General features: G+C 54.5%; 1 protein-coding gene across 8 annotated transcripts in view; it reads right to left on the bottom strand.

Annotated features, from left to right (window-relative positions):
* Nucleotides 1-17149, bottom strand: part of Gse1 (Gse1 coiled-coil protein) — a 415165-nt gene that overhangs the window by 48760 nt on the left and 349256 nt on the right. Inside the window, exon 1 of one of the 8 annotated variants that reach the window (XM_045142425.1) lies at nt 26-139. The exons of 6 other annotated variants lie outside the window; for them this stretch is intronic. In XM_045142425.1, coding sequence (XP_044998360.1) covers nt 26-32 — 7 coding nt within the window. In that variant the 5' untranslated portion in view covers nt 33-139. Of the gene's footprint in view, nt 1-25; nt 140-17149 lie in introns of those variants that run through there. One more of the 8 variants, XM_045142429.1, reaches the window with a different exon arrangement.

The raw sequence follows: 17149 nt of genomic DNA, 5'->3' as shown, positions 1-17149 counted from the left end.
ACCCTCGCCCCGGCGGCGAGCTCACCTTTCATGCCAGGGCCCCGCAGCTCCGCCTTGCCCGATCCATGCTGGAGCCACCGTCGTCCAGTGTTTGTCTAAACTGCTTATCTCACCCGGGCGGCTCGGCGGCGGCAGCTCGGGCCGCTTGGGGAGGTGGAGCTTCCGGGGCCCCGGCCAAGAAACACCTGCTGCTGTCGCCGCCGCCGAGGACACACCCAAGCGCAACGCCGCCCACTCCCGGGCCACTGGCTCTCTCCCGGCTCCCTGACCTCAGCCAGCGGGAGGTGTCGGGTTTCAGCCGCAAGCACACACGCACGCGCGCGCACCGACGGGCGGCCGGGGTGCTTCCAGTGCGGCCACACGGCCCTCCCCTGCCTGGCCTGCCAGGTGAGCCCAGGACACCGACACAGTAGCGGAGGTGTCACTCCCAAGCTAGCCGGGACCCCTGGCTGGATTGCTGGGGGGAGGGGTTAGAGGCGATAGTTAACCGAGAGTGGCCATTGGAATAGGGAGCAGTGGCTTACTGCGTGACCGTCATCAGAGCAGAACCCTTCCTGGGCCTGCCAGGCGCCTAGGACAGTGCCTGGCGCCGGGCCGCACACTAGCTCGGGGTACTTTTCCTTGCGCTGGTGTGTGCATGGTGAGGTGGACCACAAAATATAGGCTGTTAATCTCCGCCTCCAAACGCCTGGCCCTATTACCCCACCTCCAAAGGGCTTCAAGTTAAGAACTCAGGCCACTCACCTCTAACCCAAAGTTCTAGAAAGCCCCAACCTCCTTTTTAAGGAACTTTTGGAGATGGCTAGCTGGTGAGGGGGGGGCTAGTTCTTTTAAAGAACCTACTTTCCAGGAGCTGGAGTCCCCAAAGGCGCCGCTGCGCGCCAGGGGGATCATTAAGTAGCTGGGGTTGCGGTCAGAGGCGAAGCTGCCCGACTCCAGAAACTGGCACGACCCACCGCGCCACCAGCCCCAGCGCACCGCCTTCCCATTCCTAGCACCCCCACCCACCCACCCCACCTCACCCAGGCACTTGACAGGGATGACTCAGGGAGCGTCCTGAAATTCCTGGGCACCCACAGGCGGCGCGGAGAGGGATTGTGAGCCCCAACCTCCCCACCTCCGCCCCGCCCCCACCTCGACAAGCTACGGGCCCCGAATCCCTTCCCCCACCCCACCCCGCGCACCACCGGGGACTTCAGGAAGCGCTGGGTCAAAGGGGCAGGTCTGGCCGGCGGGAGTCCACCGACCTCTCCCGTTGCCCCCTCCCTTCCTGGCCCGGCCAGTCCAGGGTTCTGGCCCCTCGTTAACAGAAAGTTCCTGCTGGGAGGTCGTCGCCAAGGCCCCAGAGTCCTTCTCCTCCCACCCACCCCCCCCTTTTTTTCAGTCTTCTGATCCACCACTTTCATACTTCTGAGCCCGGAGGCAACCATTTGCCCCTCCCTCTCGGGGGGCCACCCTAGCGCCGCGCTGCGGGTTTCAACTTTCCACTGTGGTGCCAGCCCGCACTGCTGCTGCCAGCCCCAAACCTGCCCCAGGACATGCCCGCGCAGTGCTTGGCAGGCGCGCGCAGCCGTCCCCGCGGGCCGTCTCCCCCGCCTTCCTCCCTCCCTCCCTGCGCCAGCCGGGATTGCGACGGGAGCGAGCGCTGGGCGCCAGTCACCCCCCATCCATCTGTTCCCGTTGACGCTGGCAGGCCTGGGCGCTCGGGGCCCGCGCCAGGAGGGCGCAGAACCCGCCGGTACCCTATAGGACGAGGGCCCCTGGTGGGGGGGTACTCTCTGGCGTGTCCTCAGCGGAGGGCACGTGGGGTGGGGGCGCAGCCGGCCTGGCCCTCTCCTTGCACAAGGCTCCTGGCCGACCACAAACGAAAAGGGAAACGGGGCGGCGAGGCCAGGCTGGGCTGTGCACTCATAGCCTTTACCTGCGGCCGCCGGGCCCCAGCCCTAGCAGAGGGGGTCCTCCTGCTCTCCATCCGCGTGCTCCCTGCAGCGCCCCCTCCAAAGCGGCCTAGGTCCACGCTTTGACACCGCGCTGGGCACAGCAGCCTCTCTCGGGAAATGTATGTCCCTTATTGGCCCGCAGATTCACCGGGCGCCCCCAGGCGTCCGGGGAGAAGTGGAGAAGAGGCGCCACGGCCCCGCTGAGAGTCGCCCCCCTCCCCCAGGGAGGGGGAGGACGGGGAGGTGTCAGCCAAGAAACAACTGGTCTGTGGCCGTAAAAACAAAATTAAAAACCTCCGGGGCGGGCTCAGCCCCTTTCCCACCTGGATTACTGGCTGGGGGGAAGGGGCGTGTAATTCTGCATCTCGCACCTGGCTGCGGGCTGACTCGCCTGCCAGGTTCCCCAGGTAACGACACCCAGCCTCCCCCCATCTCACCAGTCCCTTACTCGCAATTTCCTAGCTCCCTTGGGGGAAGGGTGGCGGGGAATCTACACTCTTCCACCTGTTTGCACAGGACCGGGCTAGCCATAAAAATTTGTGGGTGACCACTGAGGGGGTGCCACCTGGCTTTCTTTTTTAGGAGCTTCCATAAATGCTAGTTCCTCTAAATTACTCCAAGCAGGTATTTCAGATGAGGACCTTATGGCCCAGATGCAGTCAAGGTCACTTGCATACAGGTGAAAGGAGATGTCCGTCCTAAGCTTGCACCTGGATGTTCCCAGCCCTGCCGGCTCTAGGTAAGAGCCGGTACATCTGGTGACCACAGGAGGGCAGCAATGAGCCACCTATGGGCACCCTGGCCAAAAGAAAGCTGGCGGCCACCAGGAGATGGATGACACTCAGTGTCAGTGAGCCCTGCCCGAGGAAATTAGCAATCCCGGAGCACGGCCTCGGAGTTTAAGGGTGGGAACTGCTCTCCTGCAGCCGCCCCTTGCTAACGAGGCATGTGAACTGACTTCTAATTCCCCACCCTGGAAGCGAAAGTTGGCTTCTCCTTGCTCCTTCTAGAACAGCTGCTTCCCCAACCCTCCCCCACCCCGTTAGCCCTGCCTGGGTACAGACCTCCCTCCCTGGGCTTCTTTTCTTGAATTCCTATTTGTCTAGAAACATAGCAATGAAAGGATGTAAAACCAACTGCAAGGGCCAGGGACAGTCCTGTGAGTGGGGGATCTCCCAGGACAAACTGCCTGGCCCTGGACACTGAATCACGCTGTAAACCCCCACAAACTACAATGGGGCCCCTACAGCAGAAAGCGGGAAGAGAGAACACAGCAATTTACATGCTGACAATTGTGTCCCTGGAATCTCAGGAACCTTCTCTAGGACAGTCTGAACTCCAGACTGAAAAGGGGCCGGGTTCACGGCCTCTAAAGGACTGTCACAAAGGGAGGCTCGCTTTGAACCAGGACAGGTGGGCGCTTATCCATTCAACAAACATGCTGTGCCCTGGACTTCTGCCCTTCTGGTCTTTCTTATTCAGTTTCCTTCATGAGTCTGGGGAAAACAGCCAATGGAAATGTGGCAGGAGAGTTCTGCTTCCACCATGCAAAGCCACGGTCACCTCCCTCTCAATTAGGAGGACTACTGGCTGTCCTTCCAGCACCTAACACGGGCGGCTCCTGTCACTGAGTATTCTCACAGCCCCGCTATACAGAGTGTCAGGAGACCCGGGAAGGTTAATTTACTTGCCCGGGGCTTAGAAACTGGAACACAAGTCTGATGCAGACCTGGGCTGCCTACACCTGGCAGGGCTTCTCAGTAACCACCTGCCTGGTGACCCCAACTAAGAAAGCCACCAAGTATCGTCTTTAGCAATCTGGAGAATAAGGTAGGAGAATCCCAAGTTCAAGTCCTGCCTAGGCAACATAGCAAAACCTTATAGAAGGAATCTAAAGTCTGAGGCTAAAGTCTCAGAACACTTTCTACACTTACTTGGGGCCAGTATCTGACAGCCACCCAGCACCTGGAAACCACCTAGGTAGAGGGGCTGGGGAGCCGGGAAAGGGGTCTGTTCAGCCTCCACCATCTACTGCTGCTAAGCCTCTACCTCTTCTATGCCTCCCTTCCTTTTCTCTTCCCTGCCCCACACCAGCAGCCATTTTTATTTATTAGAGACAGAGTGAGTATGGGCACACCAGGGCCTCCTGCCACTGCAAACGAACTTCATGGCTTTACGTGGGAACTGGGGGACTGAACTTGGGTCATCAGGCTGTGCAAGTAAGTACCTTTTCCGGCTGAGCCATCTCTCCAGCCCTCTTTCTTTTTAAAAAAGCATTTACTTGCATATGTGTGTGTGTCAGGGTCTCTTGCCACTTTGTGTCTGGCTTTATATGGGTGCTAACTAATCAAACCCTGCCTGGTAGGCTTTACAAGCCAGTGCCTTTAACCATTGAGCCATCTCTCCAGTCCCAGCTTAAATCTTAACTCTGTTCCAAGAGGCCTTTCGCATCCCCACCTCTGAACTGTGCCTCTCCAGGGTAGCCTCCCCCTAGCAGTCAGAGTTACCATGTCCCAGGTAATTGACCCTCAGGGGCCTGGGAAGGGTATTGGGATCTCCCTAGCCAGGCCCAGCTGTGCAGAGGAGAAAGCAACCCTTTCTCAACCACAACAGCCACAGCCTCTGAGTCTTCCAGAAGGCTCTACACTGGAGACAACCCAGGACAGGATGGAGGAGAGGCTACCGAGAGGACAGAGGAAGCAGCTTGCCTGTCCCTGCTGCCCTTTCCAGGGAGGGCCGAGTCCCCAGAAAACTGGGAAGATCCTACTCCCGCCATCTCTGGTATAGCCTACGAGGAGTTGGGGTGCCAAAGTCTGCAGGGCAGCAGGAAAGGGTTTAGGCCCGGCGGTCCCCCTCAGCCCGTTTGGGAATTTTTCCTCTTAACCCGGGGCCACAGCGCGACTTCCTGCGCTTTCAGCGCCGGCCCCCGCCCGCGCCCCGCACACAGCTGCACTCCTTTACAATCAGTTAACAGCTGTTTTGCATAGATTTTCAATTCTAATTGCCTCGCTTTGTGAGCGCCGCAGAGCCCCCGTGAATGGGGACGCCGCCGCGCACGGCTGGAAGGCGGGCAGGGAGAGGGCAGTTGAGGGGAGAAGAACGGAGCCAATGTGCGCAGGCTTCCTGCCTTTATGTCTCTAAACAGGACAAGAATGTCCCTGCCACCAACTGCCCCAGCGCCAGTCTCTCCAAGGCACCCCTGCCTGGCCACCCCCACTCGGTGACCCAGACTCCTCAACGCACCCCAGATGGCTCAGGGTCTGGCTCTCCTCCCCCCTCAAACCTTCACTGTCCCATCACCTCCTGGCACCTCTCCCCACCAGCATTGCCCCTCCTACCCTCCCCCCTCCTTCCTACTGCCCCCTCCCCAGCCAGTGCTCTCTTCCTTCCGGCCCCCTCCCAGCCAGCATCTCTCCGGCCCAGCCCCTCCCACACCGGTTCCCTTCCCCCCAACTCCTAGCTCTCTAGAACCCAGATATGGGAAGCTAATTGGACAATAAAGTTGAGCAAGGAGGAATCACACTCTCTGGAGACAGCTGGCATCTATAAAAGAGAAATATTTGCATTTAAAACCTTTAAACTTTACACAATTAGGCCAGGGCCAGGCAGGGGAAGGATGGACAGAGAGAGGGGGAGCCTTAGACCCTCTAGTGAGGCGGTGGCTTTTGGGACTTTTGTCACCAATGACTGCCCCCTCCTCCCATGTCCCGGTCACTGTCTCTGGTGTGCCATGCCGGTCACTGTCAGCGCAGAGACTGTTCAAGTTCAAAGTCAGGGTTCTGAAATCCTGAGGACAGTTGTGAGTTCCCCAGCAGAGCCTTTGGGGGCAGGTCCTGGCTGAAACTCTGCTGCAGAGTCCGTCCGTCCCCCTCCCCCAACCCCGACTTTACAACACTATTGCTCCTCTCTCTGGTAAGCCCTGGGCTTCCAGGGCCCTAGGGGAGAAGAGGCCCTGGGCAGCCACTGCCCAGCCTGCTGTGGTGCACACCCACACAAGTGCCGTACCCACCCCAGTCAAGTTCAGGTCTCCTTCCAGGCTCAACCAAGTGCAGTGGGGTCCCCAGAGCCAACCACGTCCTCCCCTGCACCAGGCTGCCAACCAGGTGGGGTTGCAGGCTTGCATTTCCTCACACGCCCACTTCCCATTTCTCACATTTGAGAGAAACCTGGCCAAATGTTCTCCACTGTCAACATTTGTGATGGAGAGGCAGGCGGGGCCGTCCCTGAGTGCTCTTATTTTAGCAGCCTTTTATGAAAGCTCAGCGCACTCAGAGTCCTCTCCAAGTCCGGCTACCTGGCAGGCCTGAGTGGACGGAGAGGAACCCAGACAGAGAGTCAGGCCCTGGCTTCAAGGACATAGAGCACAGACTCCGGGGTTGTGGTGAGGACAACCCAGAGAGCAGTGGCGGTGGTCTAAACCATCTTCAATCAAGTCAGTTACACAAAAAGAGTAACTTTCTGTGCTTTACAGAGCTGAGCAGGATGCCTCCTCTACCTCTGTTCCCAGGACTGGCTCCCGGGCCTGGGCCGCCATAACCAGACGGGGTAGGTGTTCTAGACCTCTCTGACAATGAAAAACACCACCACACCTGGCTATTTTTTTTTTTGGGGGGGTAGGGTCTCCCTGTAGCCTGGGTTGACCTGGAATTCACTATGTAGTCTCAGGGTGGCGTGGAACTCACAGTGATCTTTCTATCTCTGCTTCCTGAGTGCTGGGATTACAGGTGTGTGCCACCATGCATGACCCTAAATTCCATTTATTTTTGCAATGCTGGACAGTATCCAGGGCCTGGGGCATGCTCTACCACTGAACCATAGGCCCTGTGCCTCTAAAGAGCAAATTTGCAAACAGCTCCACAGTCCCAGTGCCCTGAGTGTGGGAGGGAGGAAAGGAGGGAGAGAGGGGTGTGTGTGTGTGTGTGTGTGTGTCTGGGATAGTCCCTGTCTAATAGTGCCCAGGTTCTCCAGCTGCTGATGTGCAAATCACACCACCCCAATCCAGTTCTGATCTGCTCAAGAACCAGACAGGGTAATTTAGAAGAGTGCCTGAAGCCTGGCATGGTGGCTCATACCCTTAATCTCACCACTTGGTACTAAAGTGGAAGGATCACTGTGAATTCAAGGCCAGCCTGGGCTAGAGTGAAAACCTACCTTAAAAAACAAAACAGGTACTAGAGAGATGGCTTAGTGGGTAAGGTGCTTGCCTGCGAAGCCTAAGAACCCAGGTTTGAGTCCCCAGAACCCACGTAAACCAGATGCACAAGGTGGCACATACATCTGGAGTTTGTTTGCAGGGGCTAGAGGCCACAGCCCGCCCGTGTTTTCTTTCTGTCTCTCTCTGTCTCATAAATAATGACAGGGACAAAACAGAAGCCCTGGAATTACTTCAGTTTGCTATGGGGAAACAGCAAATAAATGCAGTTTTATAAGAAGGTGCATTTCAGTGCCAGACCAGATAGACAGAGAGGCTGGCCAATTTAGCCCACGTGAGCCCAGGAGAGCGGGACTTCCTTCTCTAACCCATGGTGCAAGAATGGCTCCTGTGAGCTTTCGGCCCCATGCCTGGCTCTTCACCTCCAGACACACACACGCCTGCAGACTATTTACCCAACCTGCCTTCAAATCAATAGAGATGTGACCGAAACACAGTAGATTATTCAGCCCTAAAGAGACTGCTGATATGTGCTGAAAGGTGACTAAACACAGTGAGGAAGAGATACCTATGTCCACACAGCCTCGTGCATGCATGGATGCTCACAGTAGCACCATTCACAACAGTCAAAGGGTGACAACAGCCTGAGTGTCCATCGGCTGAGAACTGGATTTAAAAAAATGTGGTACATCCATCCAATGGCGTATTATCCAGCCGTACAAAGGCCAAGTGGGATGGCTTATGCCTATAACCCCAACACTTGGGTGACTGAGGCAAAAGGATCATGGGCTTGAAGTCAGTGTGAGCCAATAGTGAGAACTTGTCTCAAAACAAAACAAAACATAAAAGGAAACAAAACCAATAAATCAGAGGCAGGAAGAAGGAAGGAAGAAAACAGAAGAAAGAATGTGGGCTGGGGAAATGGTTCAGCAGGTAAACGCTCTGGCTTGCAAAGCCTTGCCAAGCCCGGGTTCAATTCCTCAGTACCCGCATAAAACCAAAAAGTAGTACAATCATTTGGCATTTGTTTGCAGGAACAAGAGACCCTGGCACACACACGCACATGCATGTGCAGATTCAAATGAACCAAAATATTTGTTTAAAAAGAAAGAAGCTTGAACGCACTACATAAACCTTAAAAACATGATAGTGTGTGACGGAATCCAGACACAGAGATAGCATATCACCTGACTCCACTTATGTGGGGCGCCCACAACAGAGAAGATCCACGGCGGCAGAGGCTCAGTGGTCACGGGGAGTGGGGGTGAGAAATGGCCACTAGTGGGGGCTGTTTCCAGAGGTGACAGGATGGTTCTGGATCCTGATAAGTGGTGGTTGCATAATATTGTGAACGTGCTAACTGCCACTGGTCCGTAACCCCCCCCCCTTTTTTGTCTTTTTTTCAAGGTAGGGTTTCACTCTAGGCCAGGCTGACCTGGAATTCACTATGTAGTCTCAGTGTGGTCTCGAACTCATGGCAGTCCTCTGCCTCCCAAGTTCTGGGGACTAAAGACCCCTCCCGGGTGTCACCCCACCCCCATCCCCAGCCTTTTATTAGCCTTAGCATTTTCCTCTGGAGCCTAGGCTGGCTTGGGATGTGAGACCTTACTACCTCAGCCTCCCAAGTGCTGAGATTACAGGGATGAGTGCTGTCTGCTTTAAAATGTTTTTGTTTTCTCTGTCTCCTGTGTCCCTTCTAGCTTCAAATTCTCTGTGTAACCAAAGATGACCTTGAACTCGTGATCTTCCTATCTCCCCAGCGCCACCTTGCCCTACTAAAAGGGTTCCTTTTCTATTCTGAGAATTCCACCTCAATCACAAAACCCCACTCTGAAGGCTGCGTGAATATCTAGGAGTAGCGCACATGGGGTGGTTTCTGGAGGACCCCAGCACACTCCAAGATCTGAGTACCCTGGAAACTTGAGTGTCCATCAGCAGCGCCGTGGCCGGCAGGCCCTGTGAGTGTGTAGTCACGAGAGCCCGGTCATGTGCGGTCACTGCGCCAGGGGACGCTGCTTGGCTTTGCCTCACGGACACAGTGCAGCAGTGTCTTGACACAGCCCTGAGCCCTCCCTCCAGTCAAGGCCCTGGCTCAGAGCTGCAGGCCTCCTGCAGTCCCTCTCCATGGGGTTCTGGGCTGGAGAAGGACTGGCCGAACCTAGAGCTTCACGTGGCTGGAGGTTCTGACACTGAATGTGCACACTTGTCTCCACATAGGGCCTGGGGCAGCCATCACCACCTGCTGCAGAGTAGACCAGCAGTGACCAGGGCAGGCCTGGAGGACAGGTCAGAATAGCCCAGGCAGGTGAGAGGTTACTGGATATCAGGAGCATACCCCCCCCTCACACACACACACCATGATCATGGACTCTAGTCTAGAGGTAGGTGTGGCTCCTAAGGGGGACAGGAGGGCAGCGTCAAGAAGGGACTCATGTAATACGCATGTGCACTCTTCCACCTCTTGAGCCTAGAAATCCATGGTAGTAGCAATCTGGGGTCCCCTGCACAGTGCCTCAGGAGTGACCCTGTGTTGCGAAGGTGAGCTGCTTGTACTAACAGGTGAAGGGGTTTTCTCTCTGCCTCATCAGCTGGCTCAGGGGGAGGAGGGCCACATCCAAGACCCCTCCCGGGTGTCACCCTGCAGAGACAGCTTCTGGATCGGGAGACAGGCCAGAGCCTGCGGCCCAGGACAAACCTTAGGGCTGGGAGCCTTGGGGCAGGCGGGATGACAGCCCACATGAGCTCTAAGGGCCGCTCCCCTCTGAGTCTGGTTTCAGCCTCCCTGCAAAACAGTTTTCTGTGCAGGTTTGAGAGCTGGCTGAAAGAAGGCCAGGCAGGCCTGTGGCTGCTCACATGAGTCCCTCCTACCTTCCCCACACCCCTAACCGGTCTGACATTGACATTTGCATTGGCCAAGGGCCCACAATGGGACCCAGGTCTGCTTACTGCTTGCAGACTTCCTGAGATTCCCTGGCGGGGGGTGGGGGGCGACCTAGAGATTCAGCCAGTGTCACGGACTACAGTCCTAAACCCATGGAGTCCTTTCCTATTATTTTTTTTTAAATTTTTTATTTATTTATTTGAGAGTGACAGACACAGAGAGAAAGACAGATAAAGGGAGAGAGAGACAGAATGGGTGCGCCAGGGCTTCCAGCCTCTGCAAACGAACTCCAGATGCGTGCGCCCCCTTGTGCATCTGGCTAACGTGGGACCTGGGGAACCGAGCCTCGAACCTGGGTCCTTAGGCTTCACAGGCAAGCACTTAACCGCTAAGCCATCTCTCCAGCCCCTTTCCTATTATTTACTTTTACTTTTTTTTGAAGAGAGGGTTCTGAGGTAGGGTCTCACTGTAGCCCAGGCTGACCTGGAAGTCACTATAAAGTCTCAGGCTGGCCTGGAACTCATAGTGATCTTCCTCCCTCTGCCTCCCAAGTGATGGGACCAAAGGCCTGTGCCACCATGCCTGGCCTACTTTGACGTTTCTGCTGTGCGTATATTTATGGTGTGTATGGTGCAGATGAGTGTGTCCTGTGCAGAAGACTCATTGAGCGTCCTCCTATAGCGCCTCCGCTTCATTTCCTGAGACACGGTCTCTCACTGACTCTGGAGCTCACCGAATTTGGTAACACTGGCTGACTAGTGAGCCCCATTGATCTCCCTGTCTCTGCACACCCCCACCAGCCCTGAGGTGACAGGGGTTCGTGGCTTTTTATGTGGGTGCTGGGGATCCTACTCGGTCCCTTAGCCAGGCGCTCTTACCCATGGAGCCATCCCTACTCTCCAAGACCTCTTCTAAAACTGTTGTTTATCTTTTCTTCTTTTTACTTATTTTTATTTATTTATTTGACAGAGAGAGAGAGAGAGAGAGAGAGAGAGAGAGAAGCAGATAGAGTGAGAGAATGGGCACACCAGGGCCTCCAGCCACTGCAATAAAACTCTAGACACATGTGTCACCTTGTGCATCTGTCTTACATGGGTCCTGGGGAGTTGAACCTGGGTCCTTTGGCTTTGCAGGCAAGCACCTTCATCACTAAGCTATCTCTCCAGCCCTCTTCCCTTTTTTTGTTAAGAGAGAGAGAGAATTGGCATACCAGGGCCCCCAGCCACTGGAGTAAAACTCCAGATGCATGTGTCACCTTGTGCATCTGGCTTACATGGGATCTGGAGTGTTCAACATGGGTCCTTTGGCTTCACAGGCAAGTGCCTTAACCGCTAAGCCATCTCTCCAGCCCTATGTTTTCTTTTGAGACAAGGTCTCGCTGTGTAGCCCAGGCTACCCTCAAACTCACAATTCTCCTGCCTCAGCCTCCTGGGTGTTGGGATTACAGGCTTACACCTTTGACTCAGAAGAACTGCTCTTTCTTCCCCCATCCCTGATTCCTGACACGTGTCTGGATTAATTACTCACTGTCCAGCATTAAAGTCCTAAACTGTCATACACAGAGACCTTCAAGTCCCAGTGGCCTTTGCTCACAAGCTCCAGGAGCAGCACACAAAGGCAGCAAGTCCCTGACAGCCCCAGGAGCTGATCCTCAGCCTGCCTGGCCCGAGGGACAGCGGGGTCAAGGGCAGGCCTCGTCCCTGCCAGGTCAGGGCAGCTGCAAGGAGGCTTTGGCACTGGCTTCTGTGTTTACATCTTTACGATTTGCTGTCACCGGCTGAAATAATCAGAGGGAAGGTTAGGCTTAAGTCGTTTCTCCACTGGAAGCGCTGCATGACGAGCTTCTGGCCAGCTGCCTAGTGTCCTCAGGCAGAAGGCTGGCTGAGGAGGCTGCCACTCCACTAGCATCCTCGCCTCAGTTTCCCCCGTGAGTTTAGGCTCTGCCTTTCCCCTGGAAGGGTCCTCACTTGTCCCTTAGCCTTGCGTTCCTCACCCACCTGAAGCACCTCTTCCCTACCTGCAGCCCAGGCAGCCACGGTGACCCCCATACCACCTCCATTCTTCCCACTGCTCCACTGAGGCCTGGTGGACACCAAGGGCTGCTCTTCTCCCACTGTTTGTACTTCAACAACAGTAACCCCCTAGGTCTTACAGGTAGGCACCTCTCCATTGCCCACAGATTCCCCAAGGCAGGTCCTCTTCTGTCACCACCCACGAGACCTCACACTTGTGATCCACCTTGCGTTTCTAATCTCCAGCCCATGTGCCCCGTGGTGGGCCTTTGGAAAGCTCTCAGCCCCTCCTCCTCTAGTAGCTTGCTCAACTGTGTTAGGGCTGGCAGCCCTCCCTCCACCTGCAGGTGTTGATTTAATCCCACCTCCTCCAAAGGGGCTTTTGGGCGAGCTGCAACTGACCCCTTCAGCGTTCCACTTCCTTCATGGGCTGAAACTCAGCAGAGAGAGTACAGCCCTTGTGCCCTCAAGAGCCCTGCCCGCCCCACGGAACCGACTGGAGCCCCTGGGGGGGAGAGAACTCTCATCCGCTTCCACTGCACGCTGGCTCCTGTACTCCAAGACAGAGCAGCGGACCACGGGGACAGGAAGCTCCGGTGTGCACACAGCCCAGGCTCTGAAGTGACTCCCCGCCAGGTGACTCTTATCTCCCCAGCCTTGGGTGTCCCTGCCGGGCTGCAGGACCCATCTACACAGGATGACAGGAAAACAAACCCTGGCTCTGCTGTTTTTTACCAGCTCCCAGAAGACCTCAAAAGCCATGAATAGAACTGGGAAGATAGCTCAATGGGATTCCCCAGCACCCATGTGAAAAATCAGGCGTGGCCTATAACCTCAGTGTTGGTGGGGGTGGGGGTCGGACAGCCGTGGGAAGATGGCTGGGGCTTCCTGATCAGCCAGTCTGACTGAAACATGGAAAGCTCTAGTGCAGTGAGACTCTGTCACAGGGAAAGAAGGTGGCAGAGTGAGAGAGAAGACACCCTACGTCCTCTTCCAGTCTCCACGTGTGTGCACAGAGGGCATACATCTGCACATACCCATACATATATGTGTCACACACACACACACACACACACACACACACAGGCCCCACACAGCGCTGGAGCTCTTAGCTAACACTCCAGGTTCTCAGTACTAACCACAGTTCAACACAGCCTCCTCCCCGAGTGACAAATGGTTGGCTCTCCCTTGGGTCCTCTAGGCTCTCTGGCCTTCTTGTTGTTCACGTCTTCCCTGGGACCCCCTGTGTTTTCCACTTGCTGTAGACTTTCCTGGCTAGCAATTTGAGAGCCAGGTTAGCCCAGCCCAGCTCAGTTCTATTCCTGGCTCAGCCACAAAATTGCTCTATGACCTTGGAAAGTCCCCACGCGGCTCTGTCCCCACCTGAGTGCTCCCATTAATAAACCAAGGTGGTTTATTAAAAAGCAGGATCCACTCACAGCTGGGTTGTCTTGGTGGGCTCAAGGACCCAAAGCCACCTCAGAAGTCACAGGGCTAGCCAGGTGGGGTGGCACACCTTCAATCCCAGCACTCGGGGATGAGGTCGGAGGATTACTGTGAGTCTGACGCCAATTTGAGGCTACACAGTGGAATTCTAGATCAGCCTGGGTTACATCAAAAAAAAAAAAAAAAAAAGGGCTGGAGAGATGGTTTAGAAGTTAAGCGCTTGCCTAAGGACCCCAGTTCGAGGCTCGATTCCCCAGGACCCATGTTAGCCAGATGCACAAGGGGGCGCACGCGTCTGGAGTTCATTTGCAGTGGCTGGAGGCCCTGGCGCGCTCATTCTCTCTCTCTCTCTATCTGCCTCTTTCTCTCTGTGTCTGTCACTCTCAAATAAATAAGTAAAATGAACAAAAAAAAATTTTAAAAAAAGTGTCACAAGTTCACAGGTCACAGCTTTCCCTGGCTCTTAGCAGGCCTCTGTCACAGGAGAATGGCTGCCACTATCTCATTAGTGGGAGGAGCCACATGAAGAGCTCCGCCCACCCACAGCGGGTGACATTCTCACCTGTATGCCCAGTGAGGAGCCTGTGCATGTCACAGTCAGACGGGGCCTTAAGAAGAGGCAAGAGAGCAGAAAGGACAAATGTCTCTCATCTGGAACAAAAAGGTTTGTGACTGCAGGTGGCAACTAGGTTGCCAGGTCACCTCCATGGCTGCTCTGTGGCCAAGATTCCTGGACTGCACCAGCAAGAATTCCTCCCTGAGCCACACCATCAAAGCCAAGGCCTCCAGCCAGCCCACCTCCCTCAGCACCTCCAGTGTAGGAGGTCCGAGGTGAAGCCTGGACCAAACACCCTCAAACCACCCCACTCTGCATGGGCACCTCAGGCAGGTCAGCATGTCAGAGCCACACAATGACCCCCTCCCTCTGCCATCTGACTGGTGGCACGATCCTCTTTTAAAAATTAATTTCTAGTGATTTCTTCCTCCCTACCTCTCTCCCCAACAGGACTCCAGGCAGCGTTACAGAACTTCTGATATGGAGACGTGTTTATTATTTTTATGGTTTCTCCAGGAAGCTCGCGGTAACTGGAAGGGGGAATTATATTCAGAGAGAATTGGGTCCCCAGAGTAAGCCAATGTTATTCATTTAACAACTTCCATTGGTGCCCGGAGATGAGAGCGGGCTGTACCCAAAGATGTCTCCTGCGGTTACCAGGAGATTTAATTCACAACATCCAAGGAAAATGATTAAGGGAGCAGGAGGGAGGGGGCAGCCCAGGGATACTGTGGGTACTAGGCCTTGGCAGTTTCTGGCACCCATCACGGCTCAGCTGCCCCAGTGAGCACCTTCGGGCACTGTCCCTCATCACAGGCTGTAGGTTCTTACTGTGGTGCATGAGAAGATATATTCAGTTGGGAACTATGGGGTGGATAGGACTGCTGAGGCCTTACAGCCCATCTGGACAAATCAAGATGAACCAATATATCCAGGGCCCACCCAGCCACGCCACCCAAACCCAGCTCAGGGTGCCCCTCCATGTCCACTCAGGGGACACTCTCTTGGCTCCTTATGGGATGTTCCTGATGGCCCAGGGAGCCTGGGGTTCAGGCAAAGGGATCAACTGTCCCTCCTCAGCTATGTGGAGAGCTGGCGCTGTCTTAAGCATGCTATGAATCACCCCAGCTATTCCTGAAAGATCAAAGTTGGCTTTTAAAGTGCATCTTGGGTGGCAGGACACAGCAGGCAGAAGCCAGGCCGAGGGAAGGAGGGTGGGTCCAATGAAAGCTGATGCTGTAGACTAGCCAGGGAAGGCCTGGGGGCTAGGCCGCCCACCAAGCTGCCCTGCTCAGGCAAAGCACACAGGGACAGGAGGCTCCTAAAGCCTCCTAAAGGGCTTGCCTATAATATGCAAGAAACTTCCTGGCCTTTTGAGAGAGGAGGAAAAGAAACCTAGGCCAAGCAGAGAAAAGAGGAGGAGACACAGCATCTCCTGCAACTGTAACCGAGGTCCTTCTGCTCCCTGGCTCTGTCCACTGGTCAGTTCTCAGCAATCACATCTCAGGGTGCACGAGCCATTTCACATCTTACGCTGCCACAGGCTGGTCCCAAAGCCTGGGGCACATGGCTAGTGCCACTCCTGGTTCCCTATCATCTCAAAGGTGGCAGGGTCCTCCTCCAACTGCCCCAAATCTCATCTCAGAAGGCCAGAGAAGGCAAGTCTCACCGCAGCACAGAGATAGTTGAAATGTGAGTCCCAGCGCAGCCCTTTCTCCCCTTATCAGGAGAATCCAGAAAGGTCTAGCCTACAACCAGTAACTGGCTGAGGAAGACCCACCTCTGATTATTATATCAGCAGCTTTTTCCTTGCTGGGACAAAATACCTGGCAAAAATCAGTTTAGGAGAGGAAGGGTTTATTTCAGCTTAAAGTCCATCACAGCATGGGAAGGCATGGCATCAGGAACTTGAAGGAGAACTGGTCACATTCAGGCCATGGTGAGGAAGCAGACAGCAATAAATGGTGGTACTCAACCAGCTTGCGCTCTCTCTCTCTCTCTCTCTCTCTCTCTCTATTTATTTATTTATTTTTTGAAGCAAGCTCAACAGACTGAACTTTTTAAGTGCGCGAGAGAGAATTGGTGTGTCAGGACCCTCAGCCACTGCCACTGACCTCCAGACGTGTGTGCCCCCTTGTGCACGTGTGTGACCTTGTGTGTTTGCTTTAGTTTGTGAGTCTGGCTTACATGGGACATGGAGAGTCGAATATGAGTCCTTAGGCTTTGCAGGCAAACACCTTAACTGCTAAGCCATCTCTCTAGACCTGTATATGCATACACATACATACATATATATAGTCCGGGACCCCAGTCCATGGGATGGTGTGGCCCCAGTTCGGGTGGGTCTTCCCACCTTAATTAACCCAATCAGGATATCCCTCACAGGCCTGACAGAGGCAATCCTAACCTACATCATCCCTCACAGGTGATTCAAGGTTCTGTCAAGTTGACAGTCAACATAAAACTGTGTAAGAATTTATGTGAATAAACTCCAAAGAGTGCTATCTGATAGTGGCAGTGTGGTCTATGATGACTATTCTAACTAAGCACAAGGAATGTGGCTAGTGTAACCAAAAAAACTGAAACTTTAATTTTTTTTCAAGGTAAGGTCTCACTCTAGCTCAGGCTGATCTGGAATTCACTAGGTAATCTCAGGGTGGCCTTTAGCTCTTGGCGATCCTCCTACCTCTGCCTCCCAAGTGCTGGGATTAAGGGTGTGTGCACTGCCACGCCTGGCTACTTTTGTTTGTTTTTTAAAAATATTTTTATTTATTTATTTGCAAGCCGAGAGAAAAAGAGAGAAGACAAGACAAGACAGACAGAGAATGGGCATGCCAGGGCCTCTAGCCACTGCAAACAAACTCCAGAAGCATGTAACCACGTTGTGCATCTGGTTTTACGAGGATACTCAGGAATTAAACCTCATTAGGCTTTGCTGGCAAGTGCCTTAACTGCTGAACCCTCTCTCCAGCCCTCATTTATTTTTTAATTTAAAAAATTAAATTTCAGTAGGCATACATAGGCTTATATAGAATGCCCAAAGAGTCTAGAACATAGACTGAGAGAGTTTGGACTCTACATCCCCTCCAGGGGGGCTTCTTGAATCAACTTTTTTGCACACTGAAGAGGCCATGAGTGCTGCCACCCCCTGGCAAATTGTTT

The sequence above is a fragment of the Jaculus jaculus genome, chromosome 1, assembly GCF_020740685.1.
Source record: "Jaculus jaculus isolate mJacJac1 chromosome 1, mJacJac1.mat.Y.cur, whole genome shotgun sequence".
NCBI classification, from domain to species: Eukaryota; Metazoa; Chordata; class Mammalia; order Rodentia; family Dipodidae; genus Jaculus; species Jaculus jaculus.
Note: the sequence above shows the minus strand (reverse complement) of the source record. Positions and strands in the feature narration are given on the sequence as shown.